General features: G+C 41.3%; 1 protein-coding gene across 1 annotated transcript; it reads right to left on the bottom strand.

Moving 5' to 3' along the window:
- Positions 1-268: 268 nt before the first annotated feature.
- Positions 269-995, bottom strand: LOC130885298 (E3 ubiquitin-protein ligase TRIM52-like). Its single transcript, XM_057786773.1, has one exon. It carries the CDS (start codon positions 935-937, stop codon positions 269-271), a length of 669 nt encoding a protein of 222 aa, XP_057642756.1. The 5' UTR covers positions 938-995.
- Between the last annotated feature and the right edge of the window lie 15,403 nt (positions 996-16,398).

The following is a 16,398-nucleotide window of genomic DNA, read 5'->3' on the forward strand; positions in this document are numbered from 1 at the left end:
TCATACTCATTTCTAATTCTGATTTAAGACGGAACCAAAGGTGATGTTTGGAATGCCTTCATTTCTCCGCAGTACTGGGGCAGCACTGGGCCTACAAGGCACTGCAGGTCCGGGGGGGGTGGGGGGGGGAGTTGATCCTCGCATTCCTGAAACACTTTATTCAGCTGTGATGCTTGTAGGGCCTGGAATCTAAAGACACCCCATTTTTTTCCACCTCACAGGAGGGCGTCAGGGCCTCCTCACACTCGGGGCGTGCTCTTGGCCAACGTCACGGCGTGCGGCTAATCTGGCGGATGATGTGGACCATGTTGGCCAGCTGCAAATTGGGGCGGTAGCTGCGGCTGGGAAAAGTCCTCCTGCACTGCGGGCAGCTGAAGACCTGCCGGATGTGGGGCCGCGGCGGGGTGCGGGGCGGGGTGCGGGGCGGGGAGCGGGGCCGGGTGTTCGGGTAGAGCTGCCGGCGCACCCGAGGCTGCAGGGGCCCGCGCCGGAGGCGGTGGCGGTAGCGGCCGAAGTGGTGGTAGTGGTGGCCGTTGTGGAAAAGCGCCTCCCGCTCGTTGGGAAACACCCGGATCCTCAGGTCCTGGACCAGCGTCCCGTTCCAGGCCTCCACGGCGTCCCAGCCCGGCTCCACGGGGCCCGAGGGGCTCGGAGGGGATCCGCGGCCGCCGGGGACCCAGGGCGGGGCGTGGGCCCGGGGCGGGGGCGTCCCCTCCTCCCGAGCCCAGCGGTACAAGACCTCCCGCACCATGTGCTCCCGGGCCACCCCGCGCTCCGGCTCCTCGTCAATGCCCCACAGCTGGGTCACGCACTCCCGGCAGAAGTTGTGCCCGCAGGCGATGGACACGGGGTCCTGGAAATAATCCAGGCAGATGGCGCACACGGCCTCCTCCCGGAGAGACTGCATGGGGCTGGGAGGCCCGTGGGAGGCCGCCATGGCAGAGCACGCGGGACCTGCGGAAGCTGGGACGGAGAGGGCCTCGCCGCCCTGTCAAGATGCAGTCACGGGACCGGGGACCTGGCCTGGCCGCCCAGGGGCGCACGGGACCGGGAAGACCGGAGCCTCGCTGCCCTGTGAGGGGCGGGAAAGCCGGGGCCTCGCTGCCCTGACAGGGGCGGGAACGGCCTAGGCCTCGCTGCCCTGTGAGGAGCCGGAAACAACGAAAGCCTCGCTGCCCTGTGAGGAGCGGGAAAGCCGGGGCCTCGCTGCCCTGTGAGGAGCGGGAAAGCCGGGGCCTCGCTGCCCTGTGAGGGGCGGGAAAGCACGAAGGCCTCGCTGCCCTGTGAGGAGCGGGAAAGCCGGGGCCTCGCTGCCCTGTGAGGAGCGGGAAAGCACGAAGGCCTCGCTGCCCTGTGAGGAGCGGGAAAGCCGGGGCCTCGCTGCCCTGTGAGGGGCGGAAAGCACGAAGGCCTCGCTGCCCTGTGAGGAGCGGGAAAGCCGGGGCCTCGCTGCCCTGTGAGGGGCGGAAAGCACGAAGGCCTCGCTGCCCTGTGAGGAGCGGGAAAGCCGGAGCCTCGCTGCCCTGTGAGGACCGGGAAAGCCGAGGCCTCGCTGCCCTGACAGAGGCGGGAACGGCCTATGCCTCGCTGCCCTGTGAGGGGCGGGAACGGCCTATGCCTCGCTGCCCTGTGAGGGGCGGGAAAGCCGGGGCCTCGCTGCCCTGACAGAGGCGGGAACGGCCTAGGCCTCGCTGCCCTGTGAGGGGCGGGAAGCACGAAGGCCTCGCTGCCCTGTGAGGGGCGCGACTCCCGCGGGCCTCGCTGCCGCCTACAACCCGCCGCTGCCGCCCTCGGCCCTGCCTTGTTCCGTCACAGAGAAGCCTGCACCCCCGGGTCTTCCCTCCGCGCCCGACTCACGCAGCCCTCGCTCGCACCGGTGGAAACCAGGCAGCCAACTGACAGCCGCGCCTTCGCTCGTCCTGGGTCTGCGTCTGCGGGCAGCAAGACCAGCAGCCGGCAGAGGGCGACGACCAGCAACTGGTGCCCGCCTCGCAAGATACCGCCTTTTATAGGAGAGGCACCCGGAAATGACGTCAGTACGCTCTAATTATCCATCACCACCACCAGTAGAACACTCTGGGCCATTGGCGGACCTTCGTCTTGATGGTACTCAAGGGAGGGCCCCGGCAGGTGGGCCCCAACCCATCCCACCACGTAACAGAAAAGACTAGTGAGAACGCAGTAGCCTACGCAATCCCAGCAGGCCAGAGGTGAAAGATCAGACATTCAAGACCACCCTCGGCCACATAGTGACTTCGAAGCTCATTTTGGCCCCAAGACTGAAATCTGAATAGACAATTTAAAGACAAAACAAACTGGTGAGCCCAGTCTCCTAAAAATGAAGATGATTCAGATTTCAAAAGCGGTTTTCTTTTTCTCATTGTTTTTTTCTATACAATGAGCAGATCAGTTCTTTCACAGACAACTGCTGCTCCTCACAACTAAATACCATTTCCCATCAAAATTCATTTTAGCGCTCGGATTCTATTCCAAGAAGTGTCAAGATATAATTCTTTACTCCCTCTACTCTCTCGTCCAACATAAGAAGGTTGTTACAAAGTTGATGAACATAATCAAGTCATACTGGAAAGAATGTTCTGGACTGGGAATACGCAGCTGCAGTGAGGAGATATTTTGGCACTTCCTGCATTATAAAAGTTAAAATGATTAATAAGGGACTGGTCTACCGAGAGCACTGCAAACCCCACATAGATATTAAGTCGTTTATTAAGCACATGGCAATAGATACGCTATTTGTTTTTCAAGGGTTTGCTTTTAACATTTTTAAAAGTTTAAGCTGTTTGTGGTGTTTGCTTGTTTGTTTTTCAATTTTGCAGAATATCCAGCATTGTTCATGCTTAGGTCAGCGTTTTAAAATAATCCCATGTGTTAAAAAAAAAAAAAAAAAAAAACAAAAAAAAACTATGAAAACCTAGATATTCCAAGTGGTCTAACTTGTTTACACTGTAAATTGAAGCACACTCTTATTTCCTCATAGCATCTTACTGACGTAATGGTGCAGATTGTTAAATTACAAATAACAAGTGTCATCCAAGGAAAGATAACAAACACTAACTTGTAAGATAGAGACAAATAGTAATTGAGGCTAAAGAAAGGTAAATCAAAAGAAAAAGACTTTAAAATGAAAAATAAGAGAAAGGATAAAAACACATAGAGAAAATTCTGGAGGGGAAAAAAAATACAAGATTCTGAAACACTTACGACAATCCCAAGTATCTATAACTAGAGAGTTGAATCTCTACAAGTAAAAACATAGATATGTAATTACACCACAGCTGAGCCCCCCTTCTGCTGAAAACTGGGGTGTATCTACCATAGAGAGTGATCCAGAAAAAATGAATGTAGAGAATACAGGAAACGGGAGAATCCTCTTACAGGTTGCACATTGAACAACGAGAACTCCCCAACCTTTCTCATCTAATTCTAATGCCAGCAACCAGTGTTAGACCCTTCCAGAAGTAAGTGGATTTAATTTTTCTCTAGAGAATCTAAACAGATTGATGAAAATATCTGGGTGGAAAAAAAAATAAAAAAACATGGTCAAAAGTTCACGGACCAAACAGTGGAACTAGGTTACCTAACAAGGCAGGAAACAAGTTCAATCCCACAAGCTAGTGATTCATTTTTACATATTTACTGACAGCCAAAATTCTCTAGGTATTTGAAGAAAGCTTCCAATTTAAAGCAGAATTTTTTAAAGGCAAAGAAACAATTTGGACAAAATAATAGTATTAGGAAAAACTCAAGTATGTATCTATATATGAGGTTATATTCTTCAAGCCCATGGACATTGCTTTTACTAAATAAAATCAGCTTATAAAAAAAAAAAAAAGCACAGGGGCCAGGCAGTGGTGGCACACGCCTTTAATCCCAGCACTCGGGAGGCAGAGGCAGGCGGATCTCTGGGAGTTCGAGGCCAGCCTGGTCTACAAGAACTAGTTCCAGCACAGGAACCAAAAAAAGCTACAGAGAAACCCTGTCTCAAAAATCCAAAAAAAAAAAAAAAAAAAAAAACAGAAGTTAGACAGATAACATAGCTTTTAAAAGCATATACTATTCTTGCAGAGGACCTGAGCAGTTTCCAGCACCCACATAAGACAGCTCACAACCACATGTAACTCCAGTTTCAAAGGATCTGACACCTTCTTCTGTCCTCTGCAGTCACCTGTACGTACATATGTGCACATACCCACAAACACACATGCATATATATTTTTAAAATAATGAATCTTTAAAAGGATACAAGCAAGCAGTGAAAATACCTACAAATAAGAAATGTAATAGAAAAAATGAAAATAACAATTAGACAATGATATATACACAATTAAAATAAAAGATACATGAAATTAAACATAAAATATCGGTCATCAGTACAAGAAAAGAAAGAAGAATTACAAATTAATACTTGTAGAAATAATTGAAATTCAAAATGAAAAATCAAAAAAAGCTCGGCACAGGAGGCACAATCTAGTACTTTTTGCTTTAAATTTAGGACATAAGGACAAAATTCCCAAAGAGGAAAGAAAACCAGCGTGAACCTGCTAAGTAGTGATGCTAGGTACTAAACAACCAAAATAAATAATTTAAAAATTATGAGTGAATATTGTTTTCATCCCATAGTGAATAACAGCTCAATTGGAAATGAAGTGTAGTAGATAAAGACATATTCGTGTTCACAAAATGGCATGAGCTTAATCCTTCATGAATTTATTATTCAAAAGTTAGTAGAAGGCATGTCACCAAAATCAGGATGAAAAAAAAGATATAAAACCCAGACATGATAAATTAATCGAAGGAAATATTGGAATTTCTAGAATGAATATTTAGGAAGATCGTGGAACAATACATGACCTGCAATGGACCAGCTGAGAAGCAAGCTCTTCTAAAAGAGAGTAAGAAGAAAATCTCTTCCAGAAGGATATCTTCAAAAACATGGAATTAATAAGTATGTCTGCAAGTTCACAGGACTGAAGAGTTATGCACTGGAGTCACAGTTTAAGGGTGACTTGTTGATAGTTAAATACAAACTAGAGCAAACACACACACACAGGAGAGGAGAGACATTCTAACTCAGATTTTAAGAAGGCCAAACAAAATATCCATTGGAAAATAGGAATATAACAACTTGGATCATCTCTGAAAGAGATATTTAAGTACTCACTGCATAATAATGTATAACCTGATAATTCATCATTATTTTAAGTATGCATATTTGGAAATATAAGAAGAACAAAATAAATAAAGTAATACATCATGTCCAAAATTAGAAAGTTTTAGTTATATTAAACGAGTTTTGGACAAATTTAAACAATGTATTAATAAATGCCAAAGAAATAGGCAAAAGTTTGACATTTCAGGATAGATATAGAAAAAGTAAAGAATAGAAACATTTTTTACAAAAATTTTTATAGAAATATTAGAATGGAAATTATATATGAACTACACACTTCCTTATTCTACTTACTACTATTTGAATTTATTTTAACCAGCAATTTTATGAAATAATCTTATAAGGAGGCCAAGCATGGTGGTGCACACCTCTAAGCTCAATATTCAGAACAGCAGGGAAATGAAAAGTTCAAGATCAGCCTGGCTACCTGAAGATGCTAGACGTATGGGGGAAAGGCCGTTTCCTTCTTATAAGTAACATACTGTATTGAAACAGGTTTAGAAAAATTTCCATGTAAAACTTAACCAGGTGCTGTAATTTGCTTTTCTGTTACTGAAATAAAACACTGAGCACACCTCGGAGGAGGAGGAAAGGGTATATCAGGGTTGAGTGCACCATCAAGGGAAGCCAAGAAAGGAAGACCAGGAGGAAACTGGTGGTAGAAACTGAAGTAGAGACAGGGAGAAATGGCATTTATTGCCTTACTGCCTCTGCCTTGCCTAGCTACTTCTTTTATGTACATACCCCAGGCCTACCTTTCTAGGGATGACACCACTCACAGAGGGCTGGGTCCTGCTATGATTAGTAATTACGAAAATTCCTCAAGACATGCCAACCGTCCAGTCTAATGGAGGCAATTCTTAAGGTTCTTTTCCTAAGTGGCTCTCATTTGTGTCAAGTTGACATCACCCCTGGTGTGAGACTGGTGAGTGCTGATGGTAACAGGCATTGAATGCCAGGAACCAAAACCAGAATCAATCAAAAATGATTTTTTTCAGATGGATCTTTCCTTATGCCAAGAAAATAATCAGGGAAAAAGTGACAAAATCAAAATTCTGAAAAGACAAAAGTAATAACAATAAACTTAATTATTAATCAGTATTTAACATATTTTCTGTGTTAAACACTTTGTATATCACTACATAATGCTCTCAGAATTAATTTTGTTATAAGTTTTTCTCCATTTTCATTGTATGTGGTTTGTATGGTGTGCCCATTTGAATGTGTATGGACATATGTTGCTAGTGGACATGTATGCTGATAGTTGTAGAGGCCCAAGGCTAACATTAGAAATCATCCTCATTCTCTTCCACTTTATTCCTTGAGAAAGGGTCTCTCAATCAAACCTAGAGATCACCCATATGGCTACGTTCACTAGCTACCTAGCTCTGGAGGACCCCTGTCTCCGTGGTCTGTGCCTTTCAAGGCTGGAATTACATGTGTCTCATCACATCTGCCTTGCTCCATTCTGATGTGGAATGTTCTTCTGTATATGTATTGCTTTTATTGGTTAATGAATAAAGCTGTGTTGGCCTATGGCAAAGCAGAATATAACCAGGTTGGAAGAGATAAATAGAGAGAGTAGTCAGAATCAAGGAGACATCATGTAGCTGCCAAAGGAGACAGACACTGGATTCTTACAAGTAAGCCACAGCCTCATGATGATACAAAGATTAATAGAAATGGGTTCATTTAAAATGTAAGCATTAGTTAATAAGAAGTCTGAGCTAATATACCAAGCACTGTTGTAATTAATATAGTTTCTGTATTTGAGTACAGGTGGCCAGGAAATGAATGAGCAGTCTTTGCTTACATCATTCTGTTGTCAGAGGCTGCTTGTTCATTTCCCAGCCACCCAGACTCCTGAAATAATCACACAGAAACTATATTATTTGCAATACTGTTTGGCCAATAGCTTAAGCATATTTCTGGCTAACTCTTACATCTTAAATTAACTCATTTCTATTATTTTATATTTTATCATGAGGCTTGTGACATACTGGCAAGGTTCCAGCTGGCTGCTCATGTTTTCCCCCTCTGGCAGCTACATGGTGTCTCTGTCAGGCAGGGCTACATGGCTTCTCCTGACTCTGCCTTCTTTTTCATAGCATTCAGTTTAGATTTACACGCCTAGCTCTGTTCTGCCCTGCTAGAGGCCCAAATAGTTTCTTTACTAATCAATGGTAATCACGGAATACAGAGGGAAACCTCACATTACCATTCCTCGGGTTGTCATCCCTAGAACTTTAATCAATGAACCATTTCTCCCAAGCACTTTCTATAACTCATTACAAGATAAATTTTCCAGTTGGATATTGGTGATGCACGCCTTTAATCCCAGCACTCAGGAGGTAGAGGCAGGTGAATCCCTGCAAGTTTGAGGCCAGCCTGATCTATAAGAGCTAGTTCCAGGACAGCTAGGACTATTACACAGGGGAACCCTGTCTCTAAAAAACAAAAGAGAAAGAGAGAGAGAGTGTGAGAGACAGAGAGAGAAATTTGCCCTTTCTCCCCAGCCACTTTGCTTTGCAACATTTTAATCTTGATATAAACTTGGCCCTGCTGTTAATTATGCTTTCTGCGTAGTATCACTCTGCCATTGTTTGCTTGAGATGACTAATATATAAAAGCATTTAGAATGGATTTCCAATTTATGTGTTAATAGATTAACCAAGGAAACCAGATGGTACCTTATCTACATCATTTCCTACTGCACACACTGTGCTGGGGATCTCTTTTGCAGCCAGGCTTTCCTTCTTTTTCACATTGATCTCTGAAAGGGATATCAGAAAAGATTCCACCCTCTCTGTGATCCTGTTATGGTGCCAGTGCATGCCACTGCTCTTTTAAGGTATTTCTGGCCATCATTTCATTCTACTGTTAACTTCTTTGCGATATTCTCTTTTAGCCTCTACATACCTCTCTAAATATCCCCCTTGGTCTTCTGTATACCCACTTCTTACAACCTAAGAGTCCCTACAGGTAGTCTTTGGTCTTCTCTTTCCTTTATACATTCAGACAATCTCACCCATACTTTTAGTTCAATGAAATGCCCAACTATCAACTGCTCCATTTTGATTAAAGCTTTTTAAATGACTATAATTGTGCACAGTTTTCCCACAAAGCAGTTTATTCTTGAGTTTCATTTTTCTTGAGAAACACTATAACTTGCACAGAAACAAAAGATAAAACTCAAGGAAAATTCTCATCTTCTACTTCAACTTTAACCTACAGTTCTTTACACTCGTGTACTGTAACCCTTCTCCTGTGTCTTGTCTGACCCACTGTCTTCAATCATTTCTACTTGTTTATAAGCTTTCCCTCAACAGCACTTACATAGGCAATGACAATATGCACAGCCAGGATCTTTCCTTGTGTATTCCACATCTCCAGTACATCTCCTATATTGTTCTCAGAAGTACCTAAACTAAAATATAAATCTTACTTTACTTGGTGGCTTGAAATGTTTCAATTGCTTTTCATTTCATTCAAAATGAAGTCTAAACCTGTGAGCACACAGAATGCTGGGCCAACCTCTTAGCTATCTATTCCACTTTCACCTTTTAATGTATATTCCACTCTTTGGGTCTATGTTCTAGCTTCAATGTGTTTCTTCCATTTCCTAGGTTACATTATCCTGGTTGCATCATAATTCAGGGATTGCACTCTCCTCCACATCTAACTGGAAATATCTATACGCTAGTTACTTTTTATCACTGTGATTAAATATCCGAGGTTGAACTTATAAGTTGTTTTAACTCATGGGTTTGGAGATTCCACTTGTGATCAATCGATTCTGTTGCTTAGGGCCTATGGAAAACAACCCATCATGATGGTATGTAGTATAACTATACCACTCACATTATGGCCAGGAAGAAAAGCAAAGGGGGGTTAAGGAAGCAGTTAGGGATTAATATGTATCTTCGAGTCATACCCTAAAGGTTCAAAAGCTTCTTACTAGGCTCTACTTCTTAAATGTTTAACTACCACCATGCCCTATCTGGGGACCAAGCACCCATCACATACTTCTTTTAAAACATTTAAAATACAAGTCACAGCAACTCCAGTTCATATTTTTCTTCAAGATCAGCTTTTATATAAATCAGTTTTCCAAGTACATTTACATATTTTACTAGGCTGTTGCTGAGCTCACAGACAAAACATGTTTTCAACAATTATGAAGACGTTTCTAGCTGGGACTATGTGCTCCTTTAGGCCAGATTCTATGGCTTTTTGTGCCAGAATTTTGAAGAGTTCCTCTATGATGTCAGTGTTTCTGCTAGGAAATCCATAAAGCTTTAAATCCTTCTAAATAGCCAATATTTTGTGGAGAAAAGTAGCCCTTCATAATTCTTTTATTGAAGCATTTTTTCTGTCATGTTGATATGACATTCATGTCATAGATTAGGTGGACTGAACTATCCTTTCATAGGACAATGTGGAGAACCAATAGCTGGGGAAGATGCTATGTTCCATGGAAGCTATACAGCATAAAACTCTCTACTTTTCCTTTTATATTTACCTATTTTGGTTTTGTGTACGAATGTTTTCCCTACATTTATGTATGCTGCCTGGTGCTACTGAAGATCAGAAAAGAGCAGCAGACCCTGCAGCACTACAGGGGCAGATGATTTCAAGTCACCATGTGTATGCTAGGAACTAAAACTGGCTCTTCTACAAGAGGATCAAGAACGCTAAAACACTATGTCATCTCTTCAACCTATAATACAGTTTTCTATGGATGTTAAATTTTAAAAACAAGTAGTAGGAGCAAATATAGTTATTTTAGTAAAATTTGGATCAATAGAAAGTACTGAATAATGGGTGTTGTTGAATGGCTAAAAGAGGGAGGAACTTCCGATGAATAGCATGATGATGGATGCTGTTGGATGACAAGTAATATTATGGAGAGTAAAAGAGGTGTTATATTCCACATATAAAACAAGGCAAGTGGTGTTCCAACTGGCTATGCGGCAGCTGAGCAATTGCCATATGGCACATTTTGAAAATATTCCATGATCACAGATGGCCATCCAAATATCACAGCCAGGACTTGTTTAATAGATTATGAAATACGAGCATTATGGCACTTAGACTATTTTATTATCAAAGAGTTTCACAATTTTACATTAGACATACACAATCTATTTATTGAACAAAATACATAATAAATTCCCAACTCATACTTTTTGCATAAGCTCTAGCTTCTTTAAGGTCTTCTCTATTAGATCAAGAACTATTGGTTCCTCTTAGGTTCGTTTACATTTCCAGCTTTGAATTAAGTTCTTGCTTCCCTAATGTTCTGTTCACATTCTGTTAAACTGACTCCCCTGTTGTTCCGTCTCAATACATAAGCATCAAAGTTGAAGATGATGTCAGATCCAGCAAAAATACAAGAAAGAGAGAAAGAGGGGGGGGGAATAATATCAACAGGAATTCCAGAATGATGGGGGTCTTGATATAGGTGTCACTATAACAAATATATAATGCTATAATGAAGAAAACAATGATAGAATATATTAGATTTTAAAAATGTCTTTTCACTGGGTGGTGGTGGTGGCACATGTCTTTTCTTTAAATTGTTTTTAATTGAGCTATATATTTTTCTCTGCTCCACTCCCCTCCCATTCTACTCTCTCCCATGATTCCCATGCTCCCAATTTCCTCAGGAGATCTTGTCTTTTTCTACTTCCCATGTAGATTAGATTCATGTATATCTCTCTTAGAGTCCTCTTTATTGTCTGGGTTCTCTAGGATTGTGAATTGTAGGCTAGCTTTTATTTTCTTTATATCTAAAAGCCACTTATGAGTGAGTACATATGATATTTTCTTTCTGTGTCTGGGTCACCTCACTCAATATAATGTTTTCTAGATCCATCCATTTGCCAGCAAATTTCAAGATGTCATTTTATTTTCCACTGTGTAGTAATCCATTGTGTAATTGTATCACATTTTTCTTATCCTTTCTTTGGCCAAGGGGCTTTTAGGTTGTTTCCAAGTTCTGGTTTTGACAAATAATGCTGCCATGAACATAGTTGAGCACATGCCCTTGTTGTATGATTAAGCATTCTTTGGATGTATACCCAAAAGTGGCATTGCTGGGTCTTGATGTAGGGTGTTTGCTGATTTTCTGAGAAATCGTAATACTGATATCCAAAGGAGCTGTACCAGTTTGCACTTCCACCAACAATGGAGGAGTGTTCCCTTTACCCTACATCCTCTCCAGCATAAATTGTCATCAGTGTTTTTGATCTTGGCCATTCTTACAGGTGTAAGATGGAATTTCAGAGTTGTTTTGATTTTCATTTCTCTGATGACTAAGGATGTTGAACATTTCCTTAAGTGTCTTTCAGCCATTTTAGATTCCTCATTTGAGAGTTCTCTGTTTAGGTCCATACACCATTTTTTTATTGGATTATTTATTCTTTTGAAGACCAGTTTCTTGAGTTTTTTGTATATTTTAGAGATCAGACCTCTGTCTGATGTGAGGTTGGTGAAAATCTTTTCCCATTCTGTAGGCTGCCATTTTGTCTTGTTGACCATGTCCTTTGCTTTACAGAAACTTCTCAGTTTCAGGAGGTCCCATTTATTAATTGTTTCTCTGTATATCTGTGTTACTGGGGTTATATTTAGGAAGTGGTCTCCTGTGCCAATGCATTCAAGTGGACTTCCCACTTTCTTTTCTATGAAGTTCAGTGTGGTTGGTTTTATGTTGATCCATTTGGACTTGAGTTTTGTGCATGGTGATAGATATGAATTTATTTGCATTCTTCTATATGTTGATATCCAGTTATGCCAGTACCATTTGTTGAATATGTTTTCTTTATTCCGTTTATTATTTGTTGTGAAGATCTTTTCCCATTCTGTAAGCTGTTGTTTTGTCTTGTTGATTGTGTCCTTTGCTTTACAGAAGCTTCTCAGTTTCAGGAGGTCCCATTTATTGTTTCTCTCAGTGTCAGTGCTGCAAGGGTTATATTTAGGAAGTGGTCTCCTGTGCCAATGAGTTCAAGTGTACTTCCCTCTTTCTCTTCTAGAAGGTTCAGTGTGGCTGGCTTTATGTTGAGGTCTTTGATCTCATTGGGCTTGAGTTTTGTGCATGGTGATAGGTAAGCAAGAGGACAAATACTAGTGAAGATGTGCGTGCTGGTAGGAATATAAACTATATAAACTGTTACAGCAGGCCCACAAGAAATTCAGTTGTGAAGGCATTTGTTGCCAAGACTGCTTCAGTCCCCAAGACCCACATGATAGAAGCAGAGAACTGACTTCCAAAATACATCATCTGACCTCCATAGGTGAGTAGTGGCACATACATACTCACCCCTCCAACATTAAATAGATAGATGGTAGATAGACTGATGATAGGTAGATAGATAGATAGATAGATAGATAGATAGATAGATAGACAGGTAAATATAAACCATGACCACTACTATGAAAATCATTATGAAACTCCCCCAAAAAACTCAAAATAGAACTATCATGTGACCCACTATATCGTTCCAAAGAACTCTAAATCAGTGCACCTGCGCATCCACATTTACTGTCACAACATTAACAACAACCAAGATATGGCATCAGCTTAAATGTCCACTAAGAGATGAATAAATAGTGGAAACTATAAACATAACCACAATGGAATTTTTTTCAGTTAAAAGTTAAAAGCAAAATTACAGCACTTGCAGAAAAAAAATGGATGGAAATAGAAATAATTATATAACAAGTCAGACTTAATAAATACACTACATTTTCTCTTATACGTGGAATCTAGATTTAAATGTATGCGTGTGGTTGCATGTCTGTTTGTGTGTGTCACATAAGAACAGAAATGAGACTGTAAGAGAGGAGGGTGGGGGAGGGGGACAAATGGGAAATAGGGTTCTATGTGACATGAAAGCAGAAGTGGAGACTAGTTAGGAAAAGGAAAGGAACTAGCATGAGATGGAAGAACCTACAATGATATGGCGGGACTAGCATGAGGTGGGAGACCATAGCATGAGATGCAGGACTAGCATGAGATGGGAGACTAGCATGAGGTGGGGGGGTCTTGCCTGAGATGGAGGGACTAGCATAAAATAGGGGAACTGGTATTAGATGAGGAGGGGGACTAGAATGAGGTGGGGGTGTAGCGTGAGCTGGGGGCACTAACATATGGTGGGGGAATCTAGTATAAGATGGAGTATGGGATGGGGAAGGGAGACTAGCATGAGATGAAAAGAGGCAAAGAAGACAGGTGGGCAAGTAAAAGTGTATAATTATATATACATATGACAATATCAAAATTAAATCTACTTCTTTGTATGCTAATGCTTTAATTGAAAAACAATAATAGTATTTTTAAAGACTATTTTTGTCTAAAGATATCTGTTTAAAAATAACCTAGTATAAGGAGAAAGCAGACACTGAAACAGCAACTTTTACAATCTTGAGTCTAAATTGTTAATATAAAGAACCCTAAAGGTCAAACAATACCAAGCTATGAGCTTCCCAAGCTATATGTGACGCTACATTACTGCTCAGCATGAAAACAACCTGTAAAATATTTCACTCATGACAATATTTATTAAACATCTAAATGACATGATTTGGGTTTACTGGGTTGAATTAAATATGCCATGGAAACTAACAATGCAGTTTCTATCCCCTTCTTGTTAATCTGGCCAATGAAACAGTTGATATCAGACAGAACCTTTGCTCATATTATGTACCTACTAAGTAGACAAGCCTAAACATCACATGGTAGCTATTTTGGATGCTTTTGCACTTATTCTTAGAGTCATCATAATTAAAAATAATATCAATAGCTATTATTTTCATATCCCAGAGCTCAAAAAATAACTTCCATTCGTTCTTTTACTTAAAATTGTTGGGCTTTAGAGATGGTTGGCTCAGTGGATAAGAGCACTTGTTGTTCTTACAGAGGACTTAGGGTTGATTGCCAGCACCCACATGATGGCTCACAACTGTAGCGATATTTCATTTGTATTTTAATAATTAAAGCTTGCCTGAAGTTCAGAGAGTAAAGCAGCTGCACTGATCTGTTGGAGGAGGGAGGCCGGTTGTTCTTCCCGGCAGTCTGGCTAGTTTAGACCCGAAATAACCTCACAGAAACTGTATTAATTAAACCACTGCTTGGCCCATTAGCTCTAGCCTCTTATTGGCTAACTCTTACATCTTAATGTAACCCATTTCTATTAATCTGTGTATCGCCACGTGGTAGTGGCTCACCAGCTAAAGTTTCAACAAGTCTGACTCTGGCAGCGGCGTCATGGCGTCTCTCTCTCCTCCTTCCTTCTCCTGGCATTCAGTGCAGTTTTCCCTGCCTAAGTTCTGCCCTATCAATGGGTCAAGGCAGTTTCTTTATTCATTAACCAATAAAAGCAACACATAGACCAGTGGTCACTGATCAGCCTTACAAACCAGGCAGTGGTGACAGACACCTTTAATCCCAGTAGCCACACAGAGAAACCAGGTGGTGGTGGTGCACATCTTTAATCCCAGCCCTAGAGAGGAATATAGGACAGGAGGAGACAGCTCTCACACACAGTCTCACTCTGAGATTCCTGGAGGCAGGATCCCCATTTTGGACTGAGATAGAGGTAAGAGCCAGTGGCTGGCTGTTGTCACTTCGGGATGAACCCCAATTTCTGTCTCTGGGTTTTTATTGCTCATGCTACACACAACCAGTTATCTAGTTCCAGAAGTTCCAACACTGTCTTCTGGTCTCTGAGGGCACAAGACACACAAGTGGTACATATACATACATGTAGCCAAACACAAATACACATAAAATAAAAAATAAATAACTTTTTTAAAATTAAAATACGAATAAAATTGATTATAATTTTATCTAAAATTTTAACTCCTGATATGGAACCATTTACTATCAGTCTGAGACAGGGGGACAAATGCAAGGTCTTCTAAATGGTAGCTATTTCACCATCAGTTGTTGAGGTCTAGACATCTTTTTCAGTGACACCCAGTGTGTCAGTCACTCCAGGACAGGCCTCATGTTCAGGAGTAGTTGACCAACATATAATGGACTCCACAGACTTTTTGGTTACAGTTTGGTGGTTTTAGCTTTTTTGTTTTGTTGTGTTTTGTTTTTGTTTGTTTGTTTTTCTTGTTTAAGTATAGTTTTATTTCATTTTCTTGGTGGGGGTTGGTGTTGTCATATTGGCTTTTTGTTTGTCTGTTTTGAGAAAACGAAGTTGGGTCAGTCCAAGGAAGGCAGAGAGCATCTGGAAGGAGAAGGGAGGGGAAGAATCTGATCAAAATGTATTCAAATTTAAAAAATTGTTTTAAATATTTTTAAATTATAAATATAAAATTTTTTTTTAAAGCTGAGGGAAGTGATGGTCTTTACCATTCTTGTCATAAAGGAAGGAAAATTTACAGTATTAGATGGACAAAGCCTTTGGTGCTGATCATTACCCAATAACACATAAATCAATGCATCACATTGTACTTCAAAAGTGCATACCTTCACTAGATGTTAAACACAGTGCAAGTAAAATGAGATGAAAAGTTAAGCCAAGTAGTACAAGGAGTCGGAAAAGGTGATACTGTTCTCCTGCTCTTCTAATTTGCATTGAGATCGCTTGTAGACAGACTGTGTCCTGCCCTTCCTGGATTTGTTTAACTGGTCAGCCCTGTCTCTCACTACTGTATCTTATTTCTACTACATCTTTAAAAGAAGCAAGTGTTCTTTCACCTTGAGAACTGAAAAGTCTCTTCCTGATACAATCAGATGCTTTCCAAGCCCTTTTAAAAGAAAGGAAATTGCTTCTCTGGCTTCCTGCCACCACGCAGCTGAGAGCATGCCTCTCACTGAAGGGAAGGCACCAAACGAATGGCTTTCCTCTGAAAACCGAGACAGCCCCCGCCTTATGCCATCCAGGCTGCTGTTACTGAGACACTAATGGACTAAATAAGACAGATAAAGAAGGCACAGTTTCCCCTGTGTACCTGTCAGAGAAGTAAAGATAGGAAGCCGTTTCTAACCAATCAAAAAGGTTAAATTTAATTATTTAAAGAAAAGTGACCCAAACCTCTTCTTAGCAATCCAATTCTATTCTTTTATGTATGACTCACCTATCTTTGGAAAAAGGGGGTGAGTGTTCTTATCACATATACATCTCTTTTGAAATATATTTTATTCAGAAAATACCTTCCTTGATTTTAGTCATCATACAAACCATGGATAT

Source organism: Chionomys nivalis, chromosome 12 (assembly GCF_950005125.1).
Source record: "Chionomys nivalis chromosome 12, mChiNiv1.1, whole genome shotgun sequence".
Classification (NCBI taxonomy): Eukaryota; Metazoa; Chordata; class Mammalia; order Rodentia; family Cricetidae; genus Chionomys; species Chionomys nivalis.